General features: G+C 45.0%; 2 protein-coding genes across 5 annotated transcripts in view; both read left to right on the forward strand.

Moving 5' to 3' along the window:
* The first annotated feature begins 13,085 nt into the window (after positions 1–13,085).
* KLHL33 (kelch like family member 33) lies at positions 13,086–20,032 on the forward strand. Its single transcript, XM_063137462.1, has 4 exons — positions 13,086–13,636; positions 13,806–14,754; positions 16,075–16,245; positions 18,687–20,032. Exons 1-4 carry the CDS (start codon positions 13,099–13,101, stop codon positions 19,285–19,287), a joined length of 2,259 nt encoding a protein of 752 aa, XP_062993532.1. The 5' UTR covers positions 13,086–13,098; the 3' UTR covers positions 19,288–20,032.
* Positions 20,033–22,101: 2,069 nt separating this feature from the next.
* Positions 22,102–26,578, forward strand: part of TEP1 (telomerase associated protein 1) — a 75,315-nt gene continuing 70,838 nt past the window's right edge. For all 4 annotated transcript variants that reach the window (XM_063137970.1, XM_063137972.1, XM_063137973.1 and 1 more), the window contains exon 1: positions 22,102–22,171. The gene's annotated coding sequence lies outside the window, so the exon portion shown is untranslated. The remainder of the gene's footprint in view (positions 22,172–26,578) is intronic.

The raw sequence follows: 26,578 nt of genomic DNA on the forward strand, positions 1-26,578 counted from the left end.
CTTCCACTCTTGTGGAAGAAGATTGGATTCGATGGCCTTATAGGCCCCTTCCAACTCTACTGTTTTATAATTCTATGAACACAAATTCTAATTTGCAACCGGCTTCACTTTTCTTTTAATATTTTCAGCCACAGTTTGGTGATGGGACAATCACCAGGTGAGGCATTTCAAGGCACGGAGTTCAGTGTTATCCTCTGCCAAATCTGCAGTATGAGCTGTTGTTGGAAGCAGAAGCCAAGTGACAAAAGTTGGCACTCGCATGTGGAGGAAAACATGTTTGCTTGCTCTTGCAATAATATGCGAAGTGGCAATTAGGTGATGTTCATTTCAGGAGAAGATGTAGGGCAGCTAGTGATGTAATCCGAAGAGCATTTACAGTAATAACTATTACCTTGCTGTGGAGTGCGCTTACTTCATTAATGCTCCGAAAAGATAATCAACTTCTGTTACTGACACCTACGCTTGTTCTTCTATCCAGTGGTTCTGCTAGGTAATTTTAGAACTCGGACTTAATGGCCCTATGCTTTTAGATGGCCATGTGTATTACTTCAGTTACAAAGCCATACAACTAATGATTCTCTTCTCTCCCTACATTTATTTATTTATTTATTTAGAATATTTATATACCGCTCCCCATTGAAAAATTTCAGAGCGGTGTACAAGGTAAAATGAAAATAAAAACAGAATAAAACAGTTAAAACAAAATTTAAAAGAAGCAATCCAATGCTTTACAACTGCTTCTGCATTCCTGATCCCTTAGAGCAAAAAACAAACAAACAAAAAACCTGTTTGCCAAGACTGATTAAAAATAATAGTACTCTGAGCATGTGCAGTTTCACCTTTTAAATTCACTTAAATTGTCTTAGCATCTTCGGGCTCTTAGCGAGAACAATTACAATGCATTGGGTAACGATTTTATCCTTTTTCTCTAACAGATTTTCCACAGTAAGAAAAAAGATGAAAGAAGCCGTGGGAAATCACTGGAGGGTTATGAGTGGCAGCATGTCATCATCTGGATTTCCTGTAAAATTCTGTGAATCGGGCAGGGCTGCCCATACAGCTACTTTAGGGTGACCATATGAAAAGGAGGACAGGGCTCCTGTATCTTTAACAGTTGCACAGAAAAGAAAATTTCAGCAGATATCATTTGTATGTATGGAGAACCTGGTGAAATTTCCTCTTCGTCACACCAGTTAAAGATGCAGGTGCCCTGCCAGCTTTTAAATCTGGTCACTCTAGTATAGGTACTGCAGCTTTAACTGTTGTAATGAAGAGGGAATTTCACCAGGTTCTCCATATATACAAATGAGACCTGCAGAAATTCCCTTTTCTATGTAACTGTTAAAGATACAGGAGCCCTGTCCTCCTTTTCATATGGTCACCCTAAGCTACTTCTAACAGCAACGTGTTCTGCAGACCTGAGCAGGTGATAACATTTATTATCCCCATGTTCTCAAAGACTTTCATTCTTGTGATTCTTCCATATACCAAGCTGCTGTTAAAGGCACAGGAGGAGCCCAGAGGGTTTTTTCTGGCCAGTTGGCAACCTTAGTCTCCACAGTCCCCATCACCAGCATCACACACACACACACACACACACACACAGAGTTTTTTTTGCTGGCACCAATCAACATGGCATTCTCTTTCTTCTGGAGACTGTGGCTATATCTACCCTAGTACTTTTTATCAGTACTGAAGTGCACTGATAACAATTGCAGTACATTATGTATTCCGTATACTGCTTTTCAGGGGGTTATTTCCTGCTTTTTATTCCCTATTTTCCAAAATGCAGCAACAGATGCCATTGTGTGTGCTACAAGGTAAGTAAATAGTTTATTTGTGTAGCAAAAGCCAATACAATAAACAAAACACATTAAAAAAAAACCCCAAGAGCAAGATATTCATCAGTTTAAAACAAATTTAAAAGAAAGTATAAATGTGCAAGGGGGAATATAGCATCGTCATGACTGGAATCGCATGGGTATGACACAAGGTGTAGATGTGGTGTAGCAGAGAGCACAAACAAAATGGTTGCCTAGCAACCTCAAGCTATGCTTCCCGGCCTATTTGAGCAGCCTTTAGTAGGCACCTACGATGTGCTCCCTTTTCACCCTTTGTAGAGAAAAACCTGATTTCTCTCGTAGTGGAGAAATGGGCAATCGGGGGGGATTCTACACGTCGTACTGAGGGCGCTTCCATGCGCCCCCAGTGCGCCCCCAAAGCGATCGTGTAGCTTGCCTGGAAAAGAGGCGAGGAAGAGGCATCCTTGCCGCCGCCGCCACCCACCTACTTCCTCGCCGGCCGGGTCGGAGAGCTCGGCGGAAGAAGGCGGGGTGGAGAGCGGAAGAAGCTGGGCACTATGATAAAGATGAGAAATGGGCTGAAGAACATCACCAGCAAGGCCTCTCGCTTTGCAGAGTCTAAAACCAAGGAAAGAGGAAAGGACCCAGACAGAAGGGAGCACATAGGACCCATTCCAAGGTGTGCAAACAGTTAATGCTCTATTGGCCACATATTTTCTGCTAGGGCTCCTGTGCCTCTAACAGCTGCCTGACAGGTTTAAACCCAACAGGTGAAGCTTTCCCCAACACACAAATACAGTATTACATCTGATAAATTTCTGCCTGCCGTGCAGCCTTTAAAAGGCGCAGCTAGAAAGGTGGCAAACCTTCTTCCCTTCCGTGAGCACCATCTTTTAAAACCACCGTGGAAGGCGCAAGTTCACCAGGTGCTGCTGCAAAAAAGTGCCACCTCGAGGAACTTTTTCCTGTCTTACAGCCACAACGCACAGGATGGAACACACTTCAGCGCCTGGCCTGGGTTAAACAACAACCAGAAGATGAACCCAATTCACCCTTTTACTCACTCGCAAGGCACCACGTAGGGCACAACTTCACGTCGGTTCCCCTCCCTGAACTGCTGCACTCCAATCCACAAGCACGAATGCAAATGCGTTCCCAAGTCATGCGCCCAGTCACAACTGATAAAGCCATGGAACGATGCCTAATCCTGGATGTCTCCTCCCCTTGCCATGCTCTTGCACACAAGCACGCACAAAGCCACGCGCCAAACACCCCTTGTACCATCGAAACTCCAGCTCCTCCCAAGCAACTTGAGGCTTCCCTCTTACAACATCAGTTTGACTGTCTAGGCCTGAGAAGGCTTGAAGAAGACTCGATGCTTGAACAGATAGAGAGAGAGAGCAATTTGCTGTATTAAATGGGGTGACTCCATAAAATTAGAGGTTAAGGAGGCATCGCTGGCACCTGTTTAGTAGTAACCACACACTTTTTTTCTTTTAATGAGACCCAAATGCTTCCAAAAAAAACTTCGCTAGAACTTGTTAGGTATAAAAAGGGAGGGAAATATTTGCCTTAGAGGGATATCAGGTGTTGAGGAACAAAGAACTTTGAAGAAGAAAAAAGACTCGCTAGGAGTCTGTGCAACATTTGAAAGAAGTAGCGTCAGCTCTAGATTTTAGGGGGCCCAGGGGCCTTGGGAAAATGTCCTTTGTGGGCCCTGTCCCTGAGTGGGCCCCATCCTTGTCATTGTCACCACTGCTACAACATGTCTTTAGCAATGATTTGTCTAACTCAGCTAATTGTCAGAGGTGACATACAGTTAATGCTTCTTTTCGTCATATGTTTTGGAAACGCCCAATAGTTGCCTTCTTTGGGGAGTCATCAGATGGATAAACTTTGTATTGGAAAGCTCTTTAATATTTTCTGTTTTACATGTTCTCTTAAATTATGTACCTGCTTCTTGGAATGTAACACACGGTCAATGTAAATGGATTTTTCATGCGTTCTTGACTGCTATAAGGCTGATACTACAATACTGGAAAGATAAAAGCTCACCACTTATAATGCAATGGATTGAAGATGTAAAAACACTAGCAACACTTGAAAGAGTGGTACATAGGTGCCATTTGTATATTTGGTCTGACTTTACTGAAGTTGATGTATAACATACTCCTTTTTCCTTTCTTTTAGAATGCTGTAATATTTGAAACAGAGGCCTTCAGAATATGTAGTTATACTTACATACTTTTATTGCATGCTCACAGACATTTGCGGATCCATTACATGTCTTTGTCAACAGCCAGGACGTCTCCTGCGTTATCCCCTGGAAATCCCACTACTAAAAGAACCACTTTTTTTAATGTGGTAATATCTGAGGGAAAAAGCAGGACCTTCCACCACTAGATGGCGCTGTCTCAATGGAAGTGAATGGAGGGAAAGTATTCAGTTCAAACCACATGGTCACCCCTCTCTGCCCTTGTGATATAGCCCATAACAATCACACAAAAGAAGCAGGAAGCACAAAGCCCTGGATAAGTAACTCAATTTCCCCTTAATATAGAGATGCTCTTAGAGGGATATTAGGTGTTGAGCAACAAAGAACTTGAGGTGGGGGGAGGCTCTCTAGGAGTCTGTGCAACATTTGACAGAGGCAGTGTCAGCTCAACCTTTTTAAGGGGCCCAGAAGCCTTGGAAAGATGTCCTCAGTGTGCCCTGTCCCTGAGTGGGCCCCCATCTTTGTCATTGTCATTACTGCCCATTCGCTTGCCCTCTTCCTCTGGACCCAATCTACACCACTGCCCAAGATAAGTGGTGGCTGTTGTTCCTTCTTTTGCTTTTGTCACTGCTTGCATGCTTGAAGAGGGGAGGTGAACAGGGAGCATGAGCAAGAATAAGTTAGCAAGACCAGAGGCCTCTGGGTCAGCAGTGCTCCTGCCCCTGCTGATGTGTGGGCCCCAACAAAAGCCCAAGAATGCTGACCCTGATGCTAGCCTTGGACAGAGGGGGGAAATACTGAAACACCCACTAAAGGGGGGGAAATAAGTATACATCTAATTGGGAGAACTAGGAAATATGGGAGTCCATTAGTTTATTTCCTTAATGTATCTCAGGGGTTTTAAAACCATAGATTGTGGCCCACCAGTCCATGGTGCTGTTTCAGATGGCACGCAAGCGTACCATAGGGTGACCATATTTGGGAAACCAAAAAAGAGGACACCTAGTGTGTGTGTGGGGAAGCAGCTTTCTGAGTCCTGCAGAAAGTACGTTATTCCCCCGCCACCTTAAGGAACCCGATTGGAGTGGAGGAGGGGAAAGGATTTCATTCTGCACCACCACCATCCATTCCAATTGGGGCCTTTTCTATAATGTCCACGAATGACCCACTTTCCCCTTTAAGACCTCAATTGGAGCTCGGGGTGGGGGAATGATGTGCCTCAAGGAAGCATGTCATTCCCTCCTGCCATGCTAATGGCAGCCTTAAAGGGGAAGGTGTGTCATTCCAGGACATTATTGAAAATTATAGAAAATCCCCCCTGACACCATGGAAAGAACAAAAACCAGGACAAATCCGGGGAAATCCTGACAGTTGGTCACCCTAGCGTACCACCAAAATGCTGGGAAAATGCTGAAAGCCTGTTCCAGAGCAAACAGTGACGAAACCCTACATATAAACTCCTTCTGCACTCCAGTGGCACTGTGCTGATCACGTGGGTCAAAAAGCTCCATCTGACGAGCGTTTTATTGCACGCTCGCTACTGGGCGCTCGCAAATTACTCACAAGGCATCGTCTGCCTCTCGCCCGTCTTCTGCCCCTTCTGGCCATTATTGTGCCGCAAAAAAACAAACCCTTATTAAGTCCGGTTGCTGCTCTCTCCTCCCGGACTGAATGGAGCTAATTACTTCCTGTTTTCAGGAAGCAACGTGGGAGCGGTGACAGAAGAAGCGACGGGAGCCGTGCATTTCGGCCTAGATGTGATGGGTGCCAAGGGGAAAGCTGTCAGCCCTGAACAGGAACATCTTGATCGATAAACATTTTAAGGCGTGCCACGGAGAAGACTCAATCGTAGCAACGCCCACCTATTACTTAGAAACATTTCTCTTTTCTTTCCACCCCACACTTTCGCAATACTGTGGCATCAGAATGTCAAAGGAGCCTGGAGCCTGAGTTTTATTTCGGAGGCTCTTCAAGTGACCTTTTAAGTTACGGTTGTAACACAAGAGAAGAAAATAAAGCCGTCTGCAAAGAACAGATCAACCGGAACAGTGGTCTGCCTTCAATTCAACAATGTTTTAAGAAATACTGGGGTTTCACCCTCTCCACCTGCCTTGCCCTCTTCTCAGTTTATCCTCCAAGCTTGCCTGCCCCTGCAAATCCCTTGTGTTCCCCTCCCATTTTCTTTATGGTCCAATGGAAAAACTAGTTCAGAACAACAGGTTTCCAAGACCATCATGGGAATTCCCCTAAGATGCAATAAGGCCTACAAATATCGGATTAAAGTGCTCTTTTCTAAGGGTGTCACCCTGTCCTGAAGGGAAACACCCCATACTTAATTCCCATTCCATTTCTGAAACTCAAAACAGAAACTCCCCGATAAGAAAAAAGATGGAAGAAGCTTGACCACATACAAAAGAGGGCAGGGCTCCTCCAGCTTTAACTGTTGTGATGAAGAGGGAATTTCACCAGGTGTGGCATGCATACAAATGACACCCGCTGAAATCCCCTTTTCTATGCAACTATTAAAGGTGTGGGAGTCCTGTCCTCCTTTCCGTATGGTCACCCTAACACTGAACATCTGCAGTTTTGCATTTTAAACTCGTTTAAATGATAGCCCTTTCATGTCTACAGGAATAGAATAAAGCTTGTTTCTGCTTCCCTGATCCTAAATATATTTACTTCACAATGAGCACCATTTTGTCATAGAAGAGAATAATATACTTTTATTTATATATATATATATATATATATATATATATATATACTCATCCGGTTTCTCGTGGTGAACACGCTGCTTCTCCCACACACAGCAGGAGAGATCAGCAACTTGGGTTTAAAAAATATTTCAGACTTTTCCTGGTTTTTCTTGCGGCACAAGGAAGACAAGAAGGGGCGGAAGGCGTGCGAGAGGCAGACGATGTGAGCTACCTCCAAGGAATCCTTGAGTGCCCAGTAATGAGCGTGCAATTAAACACTTGTGGGGTGGAGCTTGCTTATTTATTTATTTATTTATTTATTTATTACATTTATATAGCACCCCATAGCTGAAGCTCTCTGGACGGTTTACAAAAGTTAAAAACAGTAAACATTAAAAGTATACAAAACTTAAAAACATAAAAACAACAGTATAAAAACAACAGTTCCGGGGGTTTGTTAAAAAACAAACTTAGCATTGTTAAATGGTGTTAAATGCCTGGGAGAAGAGAAAAGTCTTGACCTGGTGCCTAAAAGATAACAGTGTTGGGCCAGGAGCTCTTCTCGATCATCCCAGAATGCAGGACACGGAATAATGGGCTCAAGTTACAGGAAGCCAGATTCTGGCTGGACATCAGGAAAAACGTCTTGACTGTTAGAGCAGTACCACCTAGGGAGGTTGTGGTCTCTCCCATTCAAGAGGCAGCTGGACAGCCATCGGTCAGGTATGCTTTAAGGTGGATTCCTGCACTGAGCAGGGTGTTGGACTCGATGGCCTTTCACACCCTTTCCAACTCTACTACTTTATGATTCTGTGACTCTGTAGTTTGGAATTGCAGAGGGAAGTAGACAGGAGTATATTATCTGTGTCAGACTTCCCCAACCTGGTGCCTGCAAAATGTGTTGTATTGCAACTCCCCTCATGCAATGCTCACAGGGTATGATGGGAGTTGTTGTCCCAACATATTTGGAGGGCACCAGGTTGGAAAATTCTGATCTCTGACCTAAAATGGAGCCCTGGATGTTATTAGATGGTAGTGGGCTGCATGGACAAATTAACCCACTAAAAGACCATTTCCTACATTTTGCAGTCCCAAATCCCAACGTCTCCCCATTTTAGAGAAATAAACACTTCCAGAAGTGTTTAAAGAGCTGAAAAAAGCGCCAGGCCCTTCCAACTCTGCTATTCTATGATTCTATGAGATGATGATGGGAATTTCAGCTTCCATAACAAGCTACACCTGCTGAAATCCTTCTTCTACACAACTATTAAAGATGAAAGAGCCCTGTCCTCATTTGCACCTCGAAATTCTATCCTGCCTCCTCTTTCATATCATTATGTTGATGGCCCCAGGGAGAGATTTCATCTCTCTGATGAATGTAATGTACCAAGGGTTAAAAGATGGCTTCTCTGCCAAAGGGTGGCTACAGGTGGCTACATGCCAGATTTGCATTCCTTAATGGTGGACATCATGTCCTAGCGGTCAAAGGGGAAAAACTTTCGACCAATGTAACCTATGACTCATTGAGATGGTGCACCTTGAAAATTGGATGTAACTTAATTTGCTAATCCAGAACTGACCAATCGAAGGGTTAGAAAGAGACTAACACCCTCTTGTAGTCAGGGTCTATATATACTGTGAGATTCCTTTGTTCTGGGCGCATCCATTTTATGGAACCGGAGAGCGCCTCCATACTGCAGTATTAGAAATAAATGGATTAAGTGTATTCTCCAGCCTCGTGTGTTTGATTGGCTATTAACACGCCGGGGAAGCGGGCCTTTAAATCCCTGGTTAAGGGACAACAGTGTGACACACCATGTATTTCACAAAATTTATTTTTTTGACTTTCCTTCACTCTGAGAAAATTCTATTTTTCCCCCAAAAGTGCCTTGGCTGCAGACAGAATGGGGGCAGGACTTGAAATTCTAGCTAGTGAGTTCTCACATACTAGTGTAAAGCCCATGTCACCATGGGTGCTAGTAGTCTGAGGGTGAAAGATACTGTGACTTGATTGTCAGTCCTCCAGGTGCTGCATGGAGGTTACTTTCCTTCAATGCATGGAAAGACTTTTGGCCCTCTCTTCTGTCACTGCTGAACAACATTCGCTTCTTCCCCTCAGGCCTCACGCCAACCTCCTTCCTTCTTCCCCACATTTTAAAACCCGGCTTTTCCTAAGGCCGCTTCTTTTCCTCCACTGCCACCACCTCAGAGCATTCTCTGCTGCCTCTACCACTATCGCTGCCACCAATATGGCCACTCCAAAAGCAGGCTTGCCTTACAAAGCCCAAGGCCCTCTCTCCATCCCTACACGCCACAGAGCTGTGTGGGAGGCTGTAGTTCCCCAACTGCCTCAGGCTCCTGGCCAGGGTGCAGAAACATACATTTTGGCTATTGAGCTTTTCCAGACTTTATCTTTTTTGAACTTTCAATTTTTCTGCATATCTACACTGTTCAAGCTTCAGTTTAAAACAAAAATGAGCAGAATTTGTCTGGTAGATCTTGAGTAATAAGCCTTACACTACCGGGTCCATCGAGTAGCCTTTACCTGGCTTCGATTCGAGCTGATGGACACAATGATATTACAGCGTAGATGCCAAGGTAGTCCATCGAAAGATAGACTATGTATATGTGGCAACCCTGAAATATAAGATTTAGCCCACTACTTACTTGAATGTTGTTTATATTCAAAATGTAGAGAACACTATGTTTTTAATACGCAAAAGAAATTGGACAGTGAAGGATAAATTGTCCTTTCTCTTACGTGGTTCTAACTATTTTGTGACCCAGAGGGTTGCTCTCTTCGCTCTTAAAGCAGCCAGCATAAGGAAAAAAGAATTAGAAAAAAATTATTAAGTTTTTTTTTATCAAATGTTGTAATATACAAGGGGTCTTATTAACTGTCAGTCATACATAATATATCATATACAAAGTGTATATTGTTTTATAATTTTAAATCATAAATTTTAATGTCTGCTTGTTGTTAATGATTATGTGATTTTTTGAAATAGTCGGAAGACTCATTCACTAAAGGTTCATTTAGTGTTCACTAAAGGTTCATTTTTAAAGAAGATGGGAGGGCTGAGGCCTAATTCTTACAAACAACAAATGAGAAGGTCTACTTCTTAAGACCACAGACTGAGGGCTCTTAGGATGGGATGATCCGGGTTCTAGTCCCCACTCAGCCATGGAAGCTCACTGGGTGACTTTGGGCCAGTCACAGACTCTCAGCCAAACCTACCTCACAGGGTGGTTGTTGTGAGGCTAAAATGGAGAGGAGGAGGATTATGTACACCGCCTTGGGTTCCTTGGAGGAAAAAAGGCAGAATATAAATGAAATAAAAATAAATAAATAAATGTTCCTCTAAAGGCATAGGCATGCGTGTGTGTGCATGCGCACGCACACATAAACACACACACACACAATCCCTGAACACACAAAACTAACATGTCATGTCCCTGATATGCTATTTTTTCTATAGCCATGGAGTACACGTTTATACACAGGAGTATTTAGCATTTAGTAACCTGAGCACAACTTTGCTTTCTGAAGTAGTACAAATCAAGAATTAGCCTTAATTTCTCTGGTCCTTGGAACCAGTTACATCTGACTTTGACTCTGCACTCCTCTGCCTGCCCAGTCCTCCTCCGATATCTTGGGCCTGGCTATAATTAACTTCACAATTTGGCACCTGGGGCGACATTCTCTAGAAGGTCACACTGCAGCTATGGAGACTGCATAGGCTCGAGAAAGGCCGAGAACGAGCAGGCCCCAAAGGTGAGAGGTTTGGGTCGGGGAGGGTTGAGGAGACGCGTGAGAGGCTGGATCAACTGGGAGGGGGGAGTTCTCATGTGGGTTTTGCATGTCCCCACTTTGCACTTCAGAAAGACCCGTTGTGTAGCAAGGACTGGACCTTGGGGGCCAAATCCAAGGCCACACAGCCCAGGACACACACACACCCCACAACCACCCAGAGGTTTGCAGATGATGAGGGCAGCTGAAGCAATCTCCATTTTGTTCCTGTCGTCAGGAGAGTGCTATGACTTGTGGGTTGAAAATACAAAACTGCACATGCTCAGAATTATTATTTTTTTAAACAGGGTTGGCAAACAGTTTTGTTGCTGATGTAATATATCAGGGCTGCAGAAGCAGCTGTAATGCACAGAATGGTGACTGGGGGCAAAGAGAAATGTTAGTTGTGAGCTTCACACTCAAAGTAATACGTATAGTTATCTATGAGGATAACACCATTAAACAGGGTCTAAAATTACTTCACTGCACCACCAAGTAAGAATCATAGAATCATAGAAAAGCAGAGTTGGAAGGGGCCTACAAGGCCATCGAGTCCAACCCCCTGCTCAATGCAGGAATCCACCCTAAAGCAGCCCCGACAGATGGTTGTCCAGCTGCCTCTTGAAGGCCTCTAGTGTGGGAGAGCCCACAACCTCCCTAGGTAACTGATTCCATTGTCGTACTGCTCTAACAGTCAAGAAGTTTTTCCTGATGTCCAGCTGGAATCTGGCTTCCTTTAACTTGAGCCCGTTATTCCGTGTCCTGCACTCTGGGAGGATCGAGAAGAGATCCCGGCCCTCCTCTGTGTGACAACCTTTCAAGTATTTTAAGAGTGCTATCATGTCTCCCCTCAATCTTCTCTTCTCCAGGCTAAACATGCCCAGTTCTTTCAGTCTCTCTTCATAGGGCTTTGTTTCCAGACCCTTGATCATCCTGGTTGCCCTCCTCTGAACACACTCCAGCTTGTCTGCGTCCTTCTTGAATTGTGGAGCCCAGAACTGGACGCAATACTCTAGATGAGGCCTAACCAGGGCCTAATAGAGAAGAACCAGTACCTCATGTGATTTGGAAGCTATACTCCTATTAATGCAGCCCAAAATAGCATTTGCCTTTCTTGCAGCCATATTGCACTGTTGGCTCATATTCAGCTTGTAATCTACAACAATTCCAAGATCCTTCTCATTTGTAGTATTGCTGAGCCAAGTATCCCCCATCTTGTAACTGTGCCTTTGGTTTCTATTTCCTAGATGTAGAACTTGGCATTTATCCCTATTAAATTTCATTCTGCTGTTTTCAGCCCAGCACTCCAGCCTATCAAGATCACTTTGAAGTTTGTTTCTGTCTTCCAGGGAATTAGCTATCCCACCCAATTTGGTGTCATCTGCAACTTTGATAAGTGTTCCCTGCACCTCCTCGTCCAAATCATTAATAAAAATGTTGAAGAGCACTGGGCCCAGGACTGAGCCCTGCGTTACCCCACTCGTTGCCTCTCTCCAGTTTGAGAAGATTCCATTGATAAGTGCTCTTTGAGTCTAATTCTGTAGCCAACTGTGAATCCACCTAATAGTTGTTCCATCTAGCCCACTTTTAGCTAGTTTGTTAATCAGAATGTCATGTGGTACTTTGTCAAAAGCTTTGCTGAAGTCAAGATATATGACGTCCACAGCATTCCCACAGTCCACAAGGGAGGTTACCATATCAAAAAATGAGATCAAATTAGTCTGACAGGACTTGTTCTTGACAAATCCATGTTGGCTTCTAGTGATCACCGCATTGATTTCAAGGTGTTTACAGAATGACTTCTTTATAATCTGCTCCAGAATTTTCCCAGGGATGGATGTCAGACTGACTGGTCTGTAGTTCCCAGGTTCATGTACATAATGTACATAATAACTACATCTCAGCATAAAATGTACTCTGTGAGTACCAGGAGCCAATTAAAAAACACACCACAGATTCACACACCACAAATGGAAGTCCAGGCCTCATCACAAACTGTGACTTAAGACACACACTGTTGCATATTTACTTAAGTTTCAAAACTATGCCCCTGCGGAGAGACCAGAAAAATTACACCCTCTATTAGGTTCTTTACAAATCACATGTACTCCTCACATGTTGGCACAGAGCACCTACATAGGCAGAATTTATCTCTGTTTAAAATCAGAAATGCACAGCACACAGTGGCAATTAAACATCACAAGCATACACACCCCTATTGTATATTATTTTATACGGGAGTGGGGGAGACGTTATAATATTTGCTGAAGGAATGCACATCAATTATTTGTAGGTTGTCTAAAATTTGACAATTTATAGAAATCTATGCCTGACATTCCACATTTTCTGAACACTCAGAATTGTTTCTATCGTTGTTGGCGAAAAGGAGCTCTGTATGCATTAACACAATCACCTCACCTGCTATTGCTCTCTGTGTACTGTGGTTATGCTTTTACTTTGGGTAACTCGAGGGTGTGTTTTGTGAGGTGGCTGTGTATCGTCACCTCCAGCTCTACCACATTCCTTCACCTGTTTTGAATGCCGATTTCCATGTTCTCTCATCCTACAGGTATCTCCCCCCCCCCCCAGGAGGCCATGTCATGCACAGACAGACCCCCAGAAGGCCCTGGGGGGAACACAACTGAGGAGCATTTGGAACTGCGGAATGAGGCCCATGCAGAACGGTTCTTTGCTGTGGCTTTGCAGCTGAGAGAACAGCACCATTTTGTGGATGTGACTGTGACCCTAGGCCTAAGGAACTATGAAGGACACAGTGTCCTCCTTGCCGCAGTGAGTTCTGTCTTCCGGCAACGTTTAGAATGTGGGGAGCAAGGTGTGGTGGAGTTGGATGGTGTGACTGCACCACGTGGCTGGGAGGCCATTTTGAATTTCGCCTACACTGGGGAGTTGGAGGCCACACCGGAGATGGCTGGGGAGGTCCTAGATGCAGCTGAAGCACTGGGCGTCCCTCGCGTGGCTGAGATTTGCAAGTCGGTGTTGATTGGGACCGAGACAGAGGGCAGGCTGAGTCCAGCGGAAGAAAAATGGGAGATGCTACGGAGCCTGGAGGAGCTTTATGAAGAAGGCGTTGGTTGGGACCTGGAGCTTAAAGCTGAAGGAGATACCTACCGAGGTGAACAAGGCAGAGTTGATAGGAAACTCAGTATTCAGAAAAGGGTCTGTGGTTTAGGATGAAGTGGGAAAATTAGGTATGGGTTGGGAGATGTTTGGGGATTGGGGCTATGGGGTCCTGACCAAGATATGGCCGTTGGATCCCCTGACCTCATCTTCCCTCCTTCCAGTTCACCGCCTGGCCTTGGCTTGTGGCTGTGAGTTCTTCCATGGCATGTTCACCAGTGGCATGAGGGAATCTCGTCAGGCAGATACCCCTCTCTGCACCCGCTTCACCTCAGCTGATCTGGGCCTGGTCATCTCCTTCGCGTACTCAGGAGTGCTAGTGGGCAGTTGGGATTATCTATTTGATGCTGCACAGGCTGCTCTACAGTACCAGGTCTCCGGCATCTTGGACCTCTGCTTGGATTTCTTCCATCACAAGCTGACCCCTGAATCCAGCTTGGACGTCCTCTCCTTTGCCCGGGCCTATGGCCTACATGATCTGGAAAACACCGCAGAGAATTTTGTGTTAAGGAACTTTGCTCATGTCATAGGAACGGCCAAGTTCCTGGACCTTCCTGTCAACCAACTTGTGGACTTCCTCAGTTCAGATGCTCTCTACATCCTCAACGAACTAGAGGCCTTCCAAGGAGCCATCCGCTGGCTGGACGCTGACCGAGCTGGGCGAATGGACTGTGCCGAGAAAGTCTTGAGCTGCATCAGGTTCCCTTTGATGTCTACTCGGGAGCTCAAGCAGGTGCGGGCAGAAGAATTGATGGCCTCCCCAGGTCGCTTCTATAACCTCATGGTTGAATCTTTAGCCCGCCTTCCACCAGGCCCCTCCAAGATGGAGCAACTCCCTTGCCGGATGAGGTACCCAGAGAAAGTGATAGTTATTAGCGGAGGAGATACTCTGGCCAAGAATATGGCCACTCGCAGCCCCAGCCGGGACTTCTGGTTCACCCACCGCTTCCTCAGTGGCATCGGGTTGGTCAAGCAAGTTGAATGGCGCCGTCTTGGGGAGCTTCCAGAAGGACCACGCTTCCGTCATGCTGTGGCAGTCAAGGACAACGTGATGTACATCTTTGGGGGAAAGCACTACTATGGGATCAGGGACACCATGTGCTCAGTGTACAAGTGAGATGGGGATCTTGCCGCTTGAATTAGGGGAGGAAGGGGTGGGAACCAGTCCAGTTCCATTCTGTGAGGAGAGTTGTGGATAAGGGTGGGAAGGAAAATTGGGCTTTTAACGTCTCAGTACTTCAGCATGGCCCGTGGCAAAAGCTTTATCTGCAGGCTGTTAATTTAGCTGGAGATAATTACTATAGTTGTGTAGGCCAGAGGTAAGGTCATGGTTTGGGAAAGCATCCCACAGAAGAAAGTGATGAGTATTCGAAAGATGGAGGGACCCAAAGGAAGGATGAGCCGGTGTCAGGGATGACCTTCTGACATGCAGACAGGGCTGGTGCCAAGAGTCGGTATAGCTGGGCAATAGCTGAGGGCCCACACCCCAGCAGGGCCCCACTGATAAGAGCCCCCTGGATTTGCTCATCTTCACCTGCGCCTCACCCTGGCCCAGAAAATGGTGGTTGTGAGGACGGTAGATGCCACGGCTTGCTTGCTCACTTCCTGTCAAGCGAGCAACTGGTACCAATGATGAGAGAGTTGGAGAGAAATAGCAGTGGGTGACGATAGTGGTGAGAAGATAAATTCAATGAGGGAAAGGCCCCATTGAGAGTGTCTTGCCCACAGGCCTTCAAAAACCTGAAGTTGACACCACATGTAGTAGTCAGAATACCTAGAATTGGAGCTGAGCTGAAAGGTTTATATAGGGCTCTCCAGCCAATCAGAAGACTGGGCTGGGACTGGGAGCCAATGAGAGCCTGAAAAATCCCTGTAGGACAGAGAAAGAAGAGGCTATGCCTTCTCACTCCTCTTAGAAATGCTCACTAGCTGTGGCTCTCACCCATGGAATCTATGGGCCTAGGGACAGGTCTACTAGGTTTTGGTCTTCAAGGTTCCAGCATCTGACTTTAGTGGTTCACTGGCCCAACAGAATGAAAAATAGGATGTGGATGCCTCGCCCTTTTAGGAAAATCTGACTCTCTGATCAGTCTTCTCAAACAGGAAAGAACATTTTCCATTTGGCGATGGTTGGTGTCTAGCAATTTGAAAGCTGTGGGCTGGTGAGCAACTGTTGACCCTCCAGATGTTTGGCCCTACAACTGCCATTATCCCTCACCATTGGCTGTGCTGGCCAGGGCTGATGGGAGTTGTATGTCTAAACATCTTGAGAGGCACACCCCTGTCTTAGAAAAAGGCAAAAAGATGTGAAAGACAGCCTGCATAATGGGGGATACTTCTGCCCCTTTAATTTAGAAACAAGAGCAGAGTTGTTGTTGGTGGGGGTTTGCTTCTAAGAAGCATCCTTTTTCCTTCACCCTCCCCTTGTTGCAGGTTCGAGCCCCTCTGTGGGAGCTGGGAGCGACTGGCCGACATGACAAGTCGCCGGAGCTATTTCCCAGCAGTCTTCCTGGATGGCGTTTTCTACGCATTGGGGGGCAGTTCCAATGATGCCTATTGCCTGGATTCAGTGGAGTGCTATGAACCCCGGACCAATGCCTGGAGGTGAGGAATTGGGGACTTTCAGAGTCAGACCTCATCTGGAGTACGGTGTCTAGTTCTTCAAAAGGTTGAAGGAACTGCTCAACTTTAGCCTGGAGAACAGTGGGATGATGCGGGACATGACAGTGCTCTGAAAATATCTGAAGGGCTGACACAAAGAAGAGGGCTCTTTTGCCCCAGACAGCAACACCACACCGAATGGGTTTACATTCCAGGAGGGAATGATTTCAGTTGAATATTGGGAGAAACGTCTTAACAGTAAGAACAGTTCGATAATGAAACCATTTACCTGGGGTAGGTGGGAAGAGGCTCTCCCTCATTGGAAGCCACTGGGCAGTCATCTGTTGGGGATGCTTTAGAGTATCATCACACGGGGGGGGGGGATTGTGGTTCCTACTGTCGCTTCTCCGCCCCTGCTCCTGTCCCACAATACTTCTTCTTTCTTCCCGGAGAAGAAAGAGGAAGTAAACAAAGACCACATGGCCCATTCAGGGGCTGCTTTCGTTGCAGCGACACATTCCGTTCCCCCACTCAAAAATTGGCTTAAAAGGTGTCCATTTTGTGATGGGAAAAAGACAAGAAGGAGCGGGAGGCATGCAGGAGGTGGATGACGGCACCTAAAGGATGCACAAAAAAAACATGAGTGGGCAATAGCAACAGTGCAATAAAACGCTCGTGTGATGAACTCCTTAGTTCTGGGCTTCCTGCATCAGGTTGCACTAGATGCCCTCCAAGGGACCCTCTGTTTTATTCTAAATATTGTACTATTGCGCCCCTTTTCTCCCTCTCTCAGGTCAACTAGTGTCACACACCCTATTTTTGCCTTTTAAATTAATCAATCAATTTGTGAATTACTATTTTTATTTAGGTTATCTATATCCCACTGTTCCATTTATATTTTAAATTCACAACGTGGCTTACAAAAATAAAATAAGATACAGAATTAAAATTACCAAAACAATAAGATAACGGATCCCCATAATACAATAATAGCACTCTTCAAATACTTAAAAGGTTGTGACACAGAGGAGGGCCAGGATCTCTTCTCGATCCTCCCAGAGTGCAGGACACGGAATAACGGGGTCAAGTTAAAGGAAGCCAGATTCCAGCTGGACATCAGGAAAAACTTCCTGTTAGAGCAGTACGACAATGGAATCAGTTACCTAGGGAGGTTGTGGGCTCTCCCACACTAGAGGCATTCAGGACAAGCATCTGTCAAGTATGCTTTAGGGTGGATTCCTGCATTGAGCAGGGGGCTGGACTCGATGGCCTTATAGGACCCTTCCAACTCTGCTATTCTATGATAATAATTTTTATTTATTTATTTATTTAAGGATTTTTATGCCGCCATTCAGCCAAAAAAGGCTCTCATGGCGGCTTACAAAAGTATTTCTTGACATAATGCAGCAAAAGAAACACAAACACATCCCAAGATAAACTAGCAAATAGAATTTAACAGCATAAAAAGCTCCTGAAGGGGTAATAATACAACATTATCACTGTTGCATTGAAAACTCTGGAGAAAAGAATGTTTTTGACCAGACACCTGAATGCAACCATAAAACTAAATAAAGTTGGCTCTAGGCAGGCCTCCCTTGCCACAATATTTCCCAAAAGGTGAGTCACCACAGAAAAGGATTTTCTTTACCACATTTGCTAGACCAACCTTGATTGTCTGGTGGAAAACAGCCCTAAGGTGGTGAGTTAAGCATCGCTCCAAAAGAAAACGTTTCACCATACAAAGAGAACAAAGATTTCCATAAAAACTCCATAAGCTAATTTATACATACAGATGCAATTCAGAAATAATTACTGCGATAATTTGTATGCCTGCAGCACCTGGTGAAATCCCCGCTTCATCACAACAGTTAAAGCTGCAGGGTAGTGTGTAAGCGGTCAGTGGATGTGTTCAGAAGACACCTTAAACCACAGCTTTAACCATGGTGAATAAAGCAAAAGGCCTTATTCGCCGTGGTTAAAGCCATGGTTTAAGGTGTCTTCTGAACATGGCCAGTGAATGGAGTAGATAATGTCTTTGCTCTAATCCAGCAAAGCAGTTACATTCTGATGAGGTTCATCAGAGGAGCATTTTATCATACGCTCACTACTGCCCACTTATGGATGTGCGCACACCCTTTAGATAATAACGTCCGCCTCCCGCTCCTTTTTCCGTCGCAAAACAGTATCCTTTTAATCCAACTTTTTTTAAAAAACAGAATGTGCTGCAATCCCCTGCTGTGTGCAGCGATTAAAACAGCCCCTGAATGGGCCACGTGGTCTTTGTCTACTTCCTCTTTCCCCTCTGGGCAGAAAGAGGAAGTAATGAGGGACAAAAGCGGGGGTGAAGCGACTGTAAGGAAACACGATTTCCCCCCGTGTGATGACGCGCTGTGTCTCTTATCCGCCGTTCTTCCTTTCTCTACACCCCCTCTTCTTCATTCCAGGCCTTGCACATCCCTGCCTGCACCGCTCTGCGGCCACGCTGCCTGTGTCCTGGACGGATCCATTTACGTCTCTGGGGGCAGTGATGGTTCGTGCCGCTGCCAAACGACCCTGATGCAGTATCACCCGGGTGCCCGCCCCACCCCACTGGCCTCCATGTGTGAGGAGCGCGCGGGTCACGCCATGGAGCCACTGGGCGGGCGGCTCTACGTGGCAGGAGGCCTGCGATGGAGGGATGGCCATGGCGGCTACGCAGATCAGCTGGCTTGCGAAGTGTACAGCCCAGGCCAGGATGTCTGGGTCGCCCTCAGCCCTCTGCCACAGCCTCACGTCATTGCTGGATCCGTCGTCCTGCAGGGGGAGCTCTACATCCTCGGTGGCTATAGCCACAACACCTATCGTGATACCCACTTGATCCATTGCTACAACCCAACCCACGATCGATGGGTCAACGTAGGGACGCTGCCTCAGGCTTACGCCGACCTCAAGGCCTGCATCTTAGAAGTCCCTCCCTCCCTCAGGAGGAAAGAAGCCGTGCCCTTAGATACCCCCAGCCCGGAAATCCCCCCTCACCCTTCAGCCGAGCCCACAAACCACGAATAAGCCTCCCCATCTTTTCTATAGTGGAATCTTCTCTTATCTTAATATAGACATAGGCTCTAATATGCAGGTTGGTTCACTCATTGCATGTATAGTTTCTAGTTGGATTACTGCGCACTTCATCGGAACCTGTGAATTTGACTCAACTGGTGAGCATTGAGACTGAGGTGATGTCCAAATTCTGCCTGTGGTGTTTTATCCAGAGTGGCCCATTTGTAGGCACAAGTCGTTGATTGATATTGTAGGAATCAAGTGACAACCACGCCATCTGTGAGCCAACCTTGTGCTTTTAACAAAGGCATAGCAAGCAGAAATAAAATGGTAATGTTTTGCCCCCTACTACACTGAGTTAAAGCTGTATCTGTTAAATTTCTGCCTGCTTTGTAGCTGTTAAAGCTGCCCAGAAGCTCTGTAAGGAAGAAACAAGGCAGTAAAATGCTATTGCCGTGAGGTTTCTCCCCCTTTGCAGTGATGTCCTAAGCAAGTGGCATTGCCAGTTGTCATCAGTGAGAATTTAATCTAGTTAAACAAAGCTCAGCACAAGAGCTTCTGTCTTAAGCTAAGCTGAGCAAGAGATCAGCTGCAAAGTCTTAATGAGCAGGTTACAATATGCCATATGAACTACAGCCTCTAACCTACTATTTAGCTTTTAAAAATAAATTATTGTGGGGAGTGTTTGAATTCTTTGAGAAATGTAATCAGGATGAATGCAGTCTTAAGTCACATGACTTCAGGATTGCCAGCTTTTATACTGTAGCTGTGTCTTAAACAACTAATCTACAGATATAAGCTGTAAACCCCAAAAGCTGCTGATTCATGCAAACCAAATGCCTGCCGAAGACATAAGAGCAGACCAAGTCATATTTTCCCCACTGGTCAGTTAGCAACCTTACAATCCATACATCTAAATCAAGGTGCAAGCAATGCACGAGCAGGCAGGCTTGTCTTTGACAAACAGAAACTTAACACCCAAGTTTATTCCTAGGAAACCTCTCTACACTACAAACTTTGCCTGTTGAATGCCTGATGTAGCAAATAATGGAACAGAAGCCCTGTGAATTGTAAAATCAACATAAAAAACAAAAACCTTATTGCTCAGAAAATTAGTTCCTATGCTGGGCAGGGAGAGTTAAATGCTGGCAGTTCATGTGAAATTAACTAAATGCATAGGAGAGAAACGAAAAAGCAATTCTAGTTGTACTCCGCCATCCAGCAAGAGAGATATGAGGTTTAGATTTTTGTGTGCCTGTGGCTGATGTTGGAACTGCAAATTAAAAGTTAATTTATCAAAGGCTGGTGTAATTGTTTTCAATTATAAGGAGAAAAGAATGGACTCCGTAAGGTACAGATTTTCTGCCATATAGTGTGTGTGTGTGATGCTAGGCTGGGGGTGAGTGGTAGATCCAACACATCTGGTAGAAGACTGGTGTATATTATTGGGCTTGTTCAGATGCCAGGCTAAGCCATGGTTAGGCCGCTGACCATTTTGCAGCAAATGTCAATGAGCATGTTTAAACCATGCCACCTCCCAGACATTTAGCAATATGTAATGACCCTGGGTCTGTTTTTTTGGCTCGTCGTTTTTAAAGTTGTTATAGTGGTTTTAAATGTATGTGTATTTTCCTTGTTTTTGAAGTTTTTAAACTTCGTATATTGTTTTTAAGTGTTTTATGTTATGTGAACTGCCCAGAGAGCTTTGGCTATGGGGTGGTATACAAATGCAATAATAATAATAATAATAATAATAATAATAATAATAATAATAATAATAATTAAATAAAAATAAATAAAAATAAATAAAAATAATATAATTAATAATGTAGCCACCATAATTAAGCATAGTTTACACAACAGGCTAAGTCATGGTTCACATGACACGCTAAGCCATAATGTTTAGCTAGGGTGACCATATGAAAAGGAGGACAGGGCTCCTGTATCTTTAACAGTTGCATAGAAAAGGGAATTTCAGCAGGTGTCATTTGTATATATGGAGAATCTGGTGAAATTCTCTCTTCATCACAACAGTTAAAGCTGCAGGAGCTATACTAGAGTGACCAGATTTAAAAGAGGGCAGGGCACCTGCAGCTTTCACTGCTGTGATGAAGAGGAAATTTCACCAGGTTCCCCATATATACAAATGACACCTGCTGAAATTTCCTTTTCAATACAACTGTTAAAGATACAGGAGCCCTGTCCTCCTTTTCATATGGTCACCCTATGTTTAGCTCAAAATGCTGAACCACCATGGCTTAGCATGTCTGAAGACGGTGGGGAGGGGCGGGGGAGTAAGCAGGACACCTTTGTTTCTAAATGGACTAAGGCAGAGCTTTGGAATGTAATTCGGATTCAGAGTGTAATTGGAATTCGGGAGGGAGGGGAAGTGGAGGTAAATCTGCCCCGTCCTCACACGTGGGGGCGGGGGGGCGGACACAATGTTGACAAACCGAACAATTGAAGGGAACGGGGGAGGCGCTCTTATCAAGATCTGGGCTTCCTGGAGTCTTTCAAACAGGTGCGGGAGAGCTAGGACTCCTGGGTTCCTTCCCACTGCAGGCAAGTTGGGACGTTAAAGTAAGGTCACCTGGGTGCTTTTCCTGCCTCCTACAAAGCTGCCGAATGTAACGGGCCGAAGATGGTTGCCAGGACTCCTGGGTCCCTCGCCTCCGAGAGGAGGAGGAGGAGGAGGAGGAGCCGGGAATTCCGCTCGCGGGCGGGCGGGCAGGCGAGTGAGTCAGCCGGCAAGCCAGGAACGCCTCTTGGGTCAAGCCCAGGCTCCGGGCGGTGCCTCCTCCTCGGCTTCCGCATCCGAGAATCGCTGGTTCGTGGCTGCCAGCTCTGCAGGGGCGCGCGGAGGCTTGTGCGGGCGACCGGCTGGGCTTCTCCAGAGGTATTGCTAGGGGCGGGGGCGTCTTTGCGGCAAAGGGGAGTAGGGCTTAAGGTTGGAGCCGCCGCCCTCTTGCTCAGCAGATTTTGTTCCCGTATCCCCTGGTGAGAAGAACTCACTTCCTGGTTGGGGGGGCAGAAAAGTGAGAGATTAGTATCAGCCCAGGTGGGTGGCAAAATAAATAAGAAAAACGTAAGATCCCTGCTAAATCACTCCAAAGGCCTTTCTTAGCCTAGTAGTCTGTTCACACGGGGTAAAAATGGAACCTAAACCCTACTTAGAGTAGACCCATTGAAATGAATGAGAGTCAGGTTTGCCCTGACTAACTCAAGCCCCATTATTTTCAATGAGTCTAATGTAAGTGGGACTTAGGTTGAATTTTAGCCACGGTCTACCCGTATGCACCAATGGGAAGCCCACAAACAGGATATGAGCACAACATTCTCCTCTTGCCCATGTTCCCCACCGACTGGTGTACATAGTAGGCACATGGCCTGTGATGCTGCAGGCAATATATAGCCATCATGACCAATAGCCGTTGATGGCCGTATCCTCCCAGTGGTGAGCTGCGTAATTCTGGACCTTGAACAGACATAAAGGCTTCTCTTTAGACAGCCATGTATATTATTTGCAAAGCCTGCAAGTAATATCTAGTGGTGTAGTAGTGGAACTGTGGCTTGCAAGGAAATAGCACCAGCACCTTTTTATTAGCAGAGATGCCATCTGCTCCCCCACCACACACACACTTTCCAGAATTCCCTGCTCCCTCTGAGTTTAGCTGCACTAAATAACAATAATAATTAATAATATATTTATTACCTGCCTCTCCCACTGGAAATAAGCGGGGAACAACACTACATACAATATAATACATAAAATTAGTTAAAAGAGCATATAAAACTAAATACAATATTAAAATAACAATTGCATCATCTTAAAATTCTTAAGTTTAAAATTCATCTGGGTAGGCCTGCCAAAAGAGACTAGTCTTTATGGCAGTCTTAAACTCAGAGACAGCATTAAGCTGATGAATCTCCTCCGGCAAGCCATTCCACAGTCTGGAGGCAGCAGAAGAAAAGGTCCTCTGGGTAACAGTTCTTAATCTAGTTTTTGCTAGCTGAAGTAGATTTTTCCCAGAGGACCTGAGTGTGCGGAGCGGATTGTATGGGAAAAGGCGATCCCACAGGTAACCCGGACCCAAACCATATAGGGCTTTAAAGGTGATAACCAACATTTTATACTTCGCCCGGAAACTAATTGGTAGCCAATGAAGTGATTTTAAAGTTGGTGATTTTAAAATATTCTCAGGGGGTAATATATTGTTCCATCTGGTAATGCAAAAGTATTTTGGGGTGAATGAGGAATTCAGAGCCATTACTACAAAAGGTGTGCTCCCAGAGAAGATGAAAACTGATTTGTTGACATGGATCCACACTAGGGCCTGAATTTTGGGGGGCCATCTCTGTGGAGACTGTTATGAGGAGTGCTTGTACTTCATCATCTATTGCTACACCGCTGGTAACATTCCTCTTCGCAGCCTTTATTTATTTATTTATTTATTGCATTTCTATACCGCCCCATCGCCTCCTCACCCCACAACATTCCATGTTTTACAACCTCTTCTATATTCCTAATAAGTTAGAATAATAAGAACGAAACTGTTGGCCAACCCTGAGAGAAACAAACACCCAAACTCTTAGCCTGTGCAGTTTTGCCTTCTAAACTCACGTAAATCACAGCACCCCATGATTACGAGAATGAAATGGAGGTTTGCGTCTGCTGCCCTGATCACCTGCCGCTCTTTGCGTAGTCGTTTTGGGGGACTCTGGGGACATGGAGGTGAGCCCCAAGATCCAACTGTAGCTGCACCATTCTTCCATGAATTCATCTAATTGCCTAAAGGCATCCAAATTGACAGTCATTACACATCTTGTGGTAGTGATGTCCACAACTACACGCTGTGTGGGAGGAAAAAAGTGCTTCTTTTTATCTGACCTAAATCTCCCACCAATCCGTTTCATGAGGTTCTAGTATTATGAGAGAGGGAGAAGGTTTTCGCTATTTCCCACCATGCCAATTTTTTTTCACTTCTGTGATGTCCCCCTTTATTCACCTTTTTCTCCTGAACTAAAGAGTCCCAAATGTTGTCAGCTTTCCTCATTAGAGAATTGTTCTAGCCCCTTTGGGGTGTCCTTTTCAATCCAATAACAATAATCCAATAATAAATTTACTCTGTACAGCACCATGTACATTGATGGTGCTATATAAATAAATAATAATAATAATAACAACTTCAACAGTAATAATACCATCCAATAGCTGAAGCTCTCTGGGTGGTTCACAACAATGCACAAGATAAAACATAACATAAACATCTTAAATATGCAAAATTTAAAACAATTTAAACAGCTAAAAACAATTTCAACGAAATACTAGACATGTTTAGACAGCTGGCATAAATGTCCCATCAAATCCCATTAAACGCTTGCGAGCAGCAGACAGTCTTAACGTTACTTTTGTTTATTTATTTATTACATTTTTATACCGCCCAATAGCCGAAGCTGTCTGGGCGGTTCACAAAAATTAAAACCATAATAAAACAACCAACAGGTTAAAAGCACAAATACAAAATACAATATAAAAAGCACAACCAGGATAAAACCACGCAGCAAAATTGATATAAGATTAAAATACAGAGTTAAAACAGTAAAATTTAAATTTAAGTTAAAATTAAATGTTAAAATACTGAGAGAATAAAAAGGTCTTCAGCTGGTGACGAAAGGAGTACAGTGTAGGCGCCAGGCGGACCTCTCTGGGGATCTCATTCCACAACCGGGGTGCCACAGCGGAGAAAGCCCTCAGTTATATTGAGGTCAGATCATGGATGTGTCCAGCCCAGTATTGTCAGCATGGACTGGCAGCAATGGCTTTCCGGGGTTTCAGGCAGGATTTTTTCCAGCACTTCCTGGAGATGCAGGTGATCTTTCTGCGTGCAAAGCAGGTGTTCTGTGCCACTGGGCTGTGGCCTTTTCCAGGCAGTGGTGCAGCTAGGGCCGGGCTTTAGGTCCAAAATCCAGACCCTCACAGTTACACATGGGCAGGGGATCTTTTTAAAATCAGAATTGGCAAACAGTTCTGTTGAGGAATGTTGAAGCAGTTGTGAAGCGTGAAATGGCGGTAGGGGGAGGAGAAGGGAAAAGTTAGTTGTGTGTTTCAGTAATACACATGGCCGTCTAAAGAGTCCACCCACTCCCCGGTTAGATAATTAAGGGAATAATCCTATGCACGTTTAGAGCTCCCCCAAAATGTCTTACAACTCCCAGCATTCCCCAGAAAAAAAGTTCTACAACTCCCAGCATTCCTAGCCTGTCTAAACATGCATGGCACCCTAAGTCCAACGTCTAAGATTACCAAGCTGCACCACTGATCCAAGGCGTGGCTTGAGGTTGTTCTCTGGCCCGGGACAAAAAAAAAACACCTGTTCGGTCCTATGTCTTAAACAGCGGCTTGCTTTGAACTCAAGGATCACTGGATGAAGCTTCTCAGGTATGGAGATAATGAGCATCATTATCACTTGTCAATGTTTACGCATTGGGCTGCCTTACATTGAGTCATTCTTGGGAAAGACCCATTCGATCTATTCTGTCAACATGACTCAGTCTGGATCCAACCCATTGAATAACCCAAGTTGTTACAGGCACAGGATTTATTTATTTATTTATTACATTTTTATACCGCCCAATAGCCGAAGCTGTCTGGGCGGTTCACAAAAATTAAAACCATGAAGAGCATAAAAGCAACCAACAAACTTAAAACACAAATACAAAATACAATATAAAAAGCACAACCAGAATAAAACCACACAGCAAAAATTAATATAGGTTAAAATATGAGATTAAAACAGCAAAGTTTAAATTTAAGTTAAATTAGGTGTTAAAATGCTGAGAAAATAAAAAGGTCTTCAGCTGGCGATGGAAAGAAAACAATGTAGGTGCCAAGCGAACCTCTCTGGGGAGCTCGTTCCACAACTGGGGTGCCACATCAGAGAAAGCCCTCCTCCTAGTAGCCACCTGCCGTGAAGGCACATATGGGAGGAGGTGTTCCTTCAAATAACCTTGCCCCAAGCCGTTTAGGGATTTAAATGTTAATACCAGCACTTTGAGTTGGGCCAGGACCTGGACTGGCAGCCACTGAAGTTGTAGAAGGACTGGCGTGATATGATCTCGTCGGCCAGTCTGTGTTAGTAGGCGGGCTGCCCTGTTTTGTGCCAGCTGAAGCTTCCGGACCATTTTCAAAGGCAGCCCCACGTATAACGCATTTCAGTAATCCAAACGAGAGGTTATCAGAGCATGGATAACTGTAGCTAGGCTATCTCTGTCCAGATAAGGGCGTAGTTGGTATATCAGCCTA

The sequence above is a fragment of the Elgaria multicarinata genome, chromosome 11 (assembly GCF_023053635.1).
Source record: "Elgaria multicarinata webbii isolate HBS135686 ecotype San Diego chromosome 11, rElgMul1.1.pri, whole genome shotgun sequence".
In the NCBI taxonomy this organism is placed as follows: domain Eukaryota; kingdom Metazoa; phylum Chordata; class Lepidosauria; order Squamata; family Anguidae; genus Elgaria; species Elgaria multicarinata.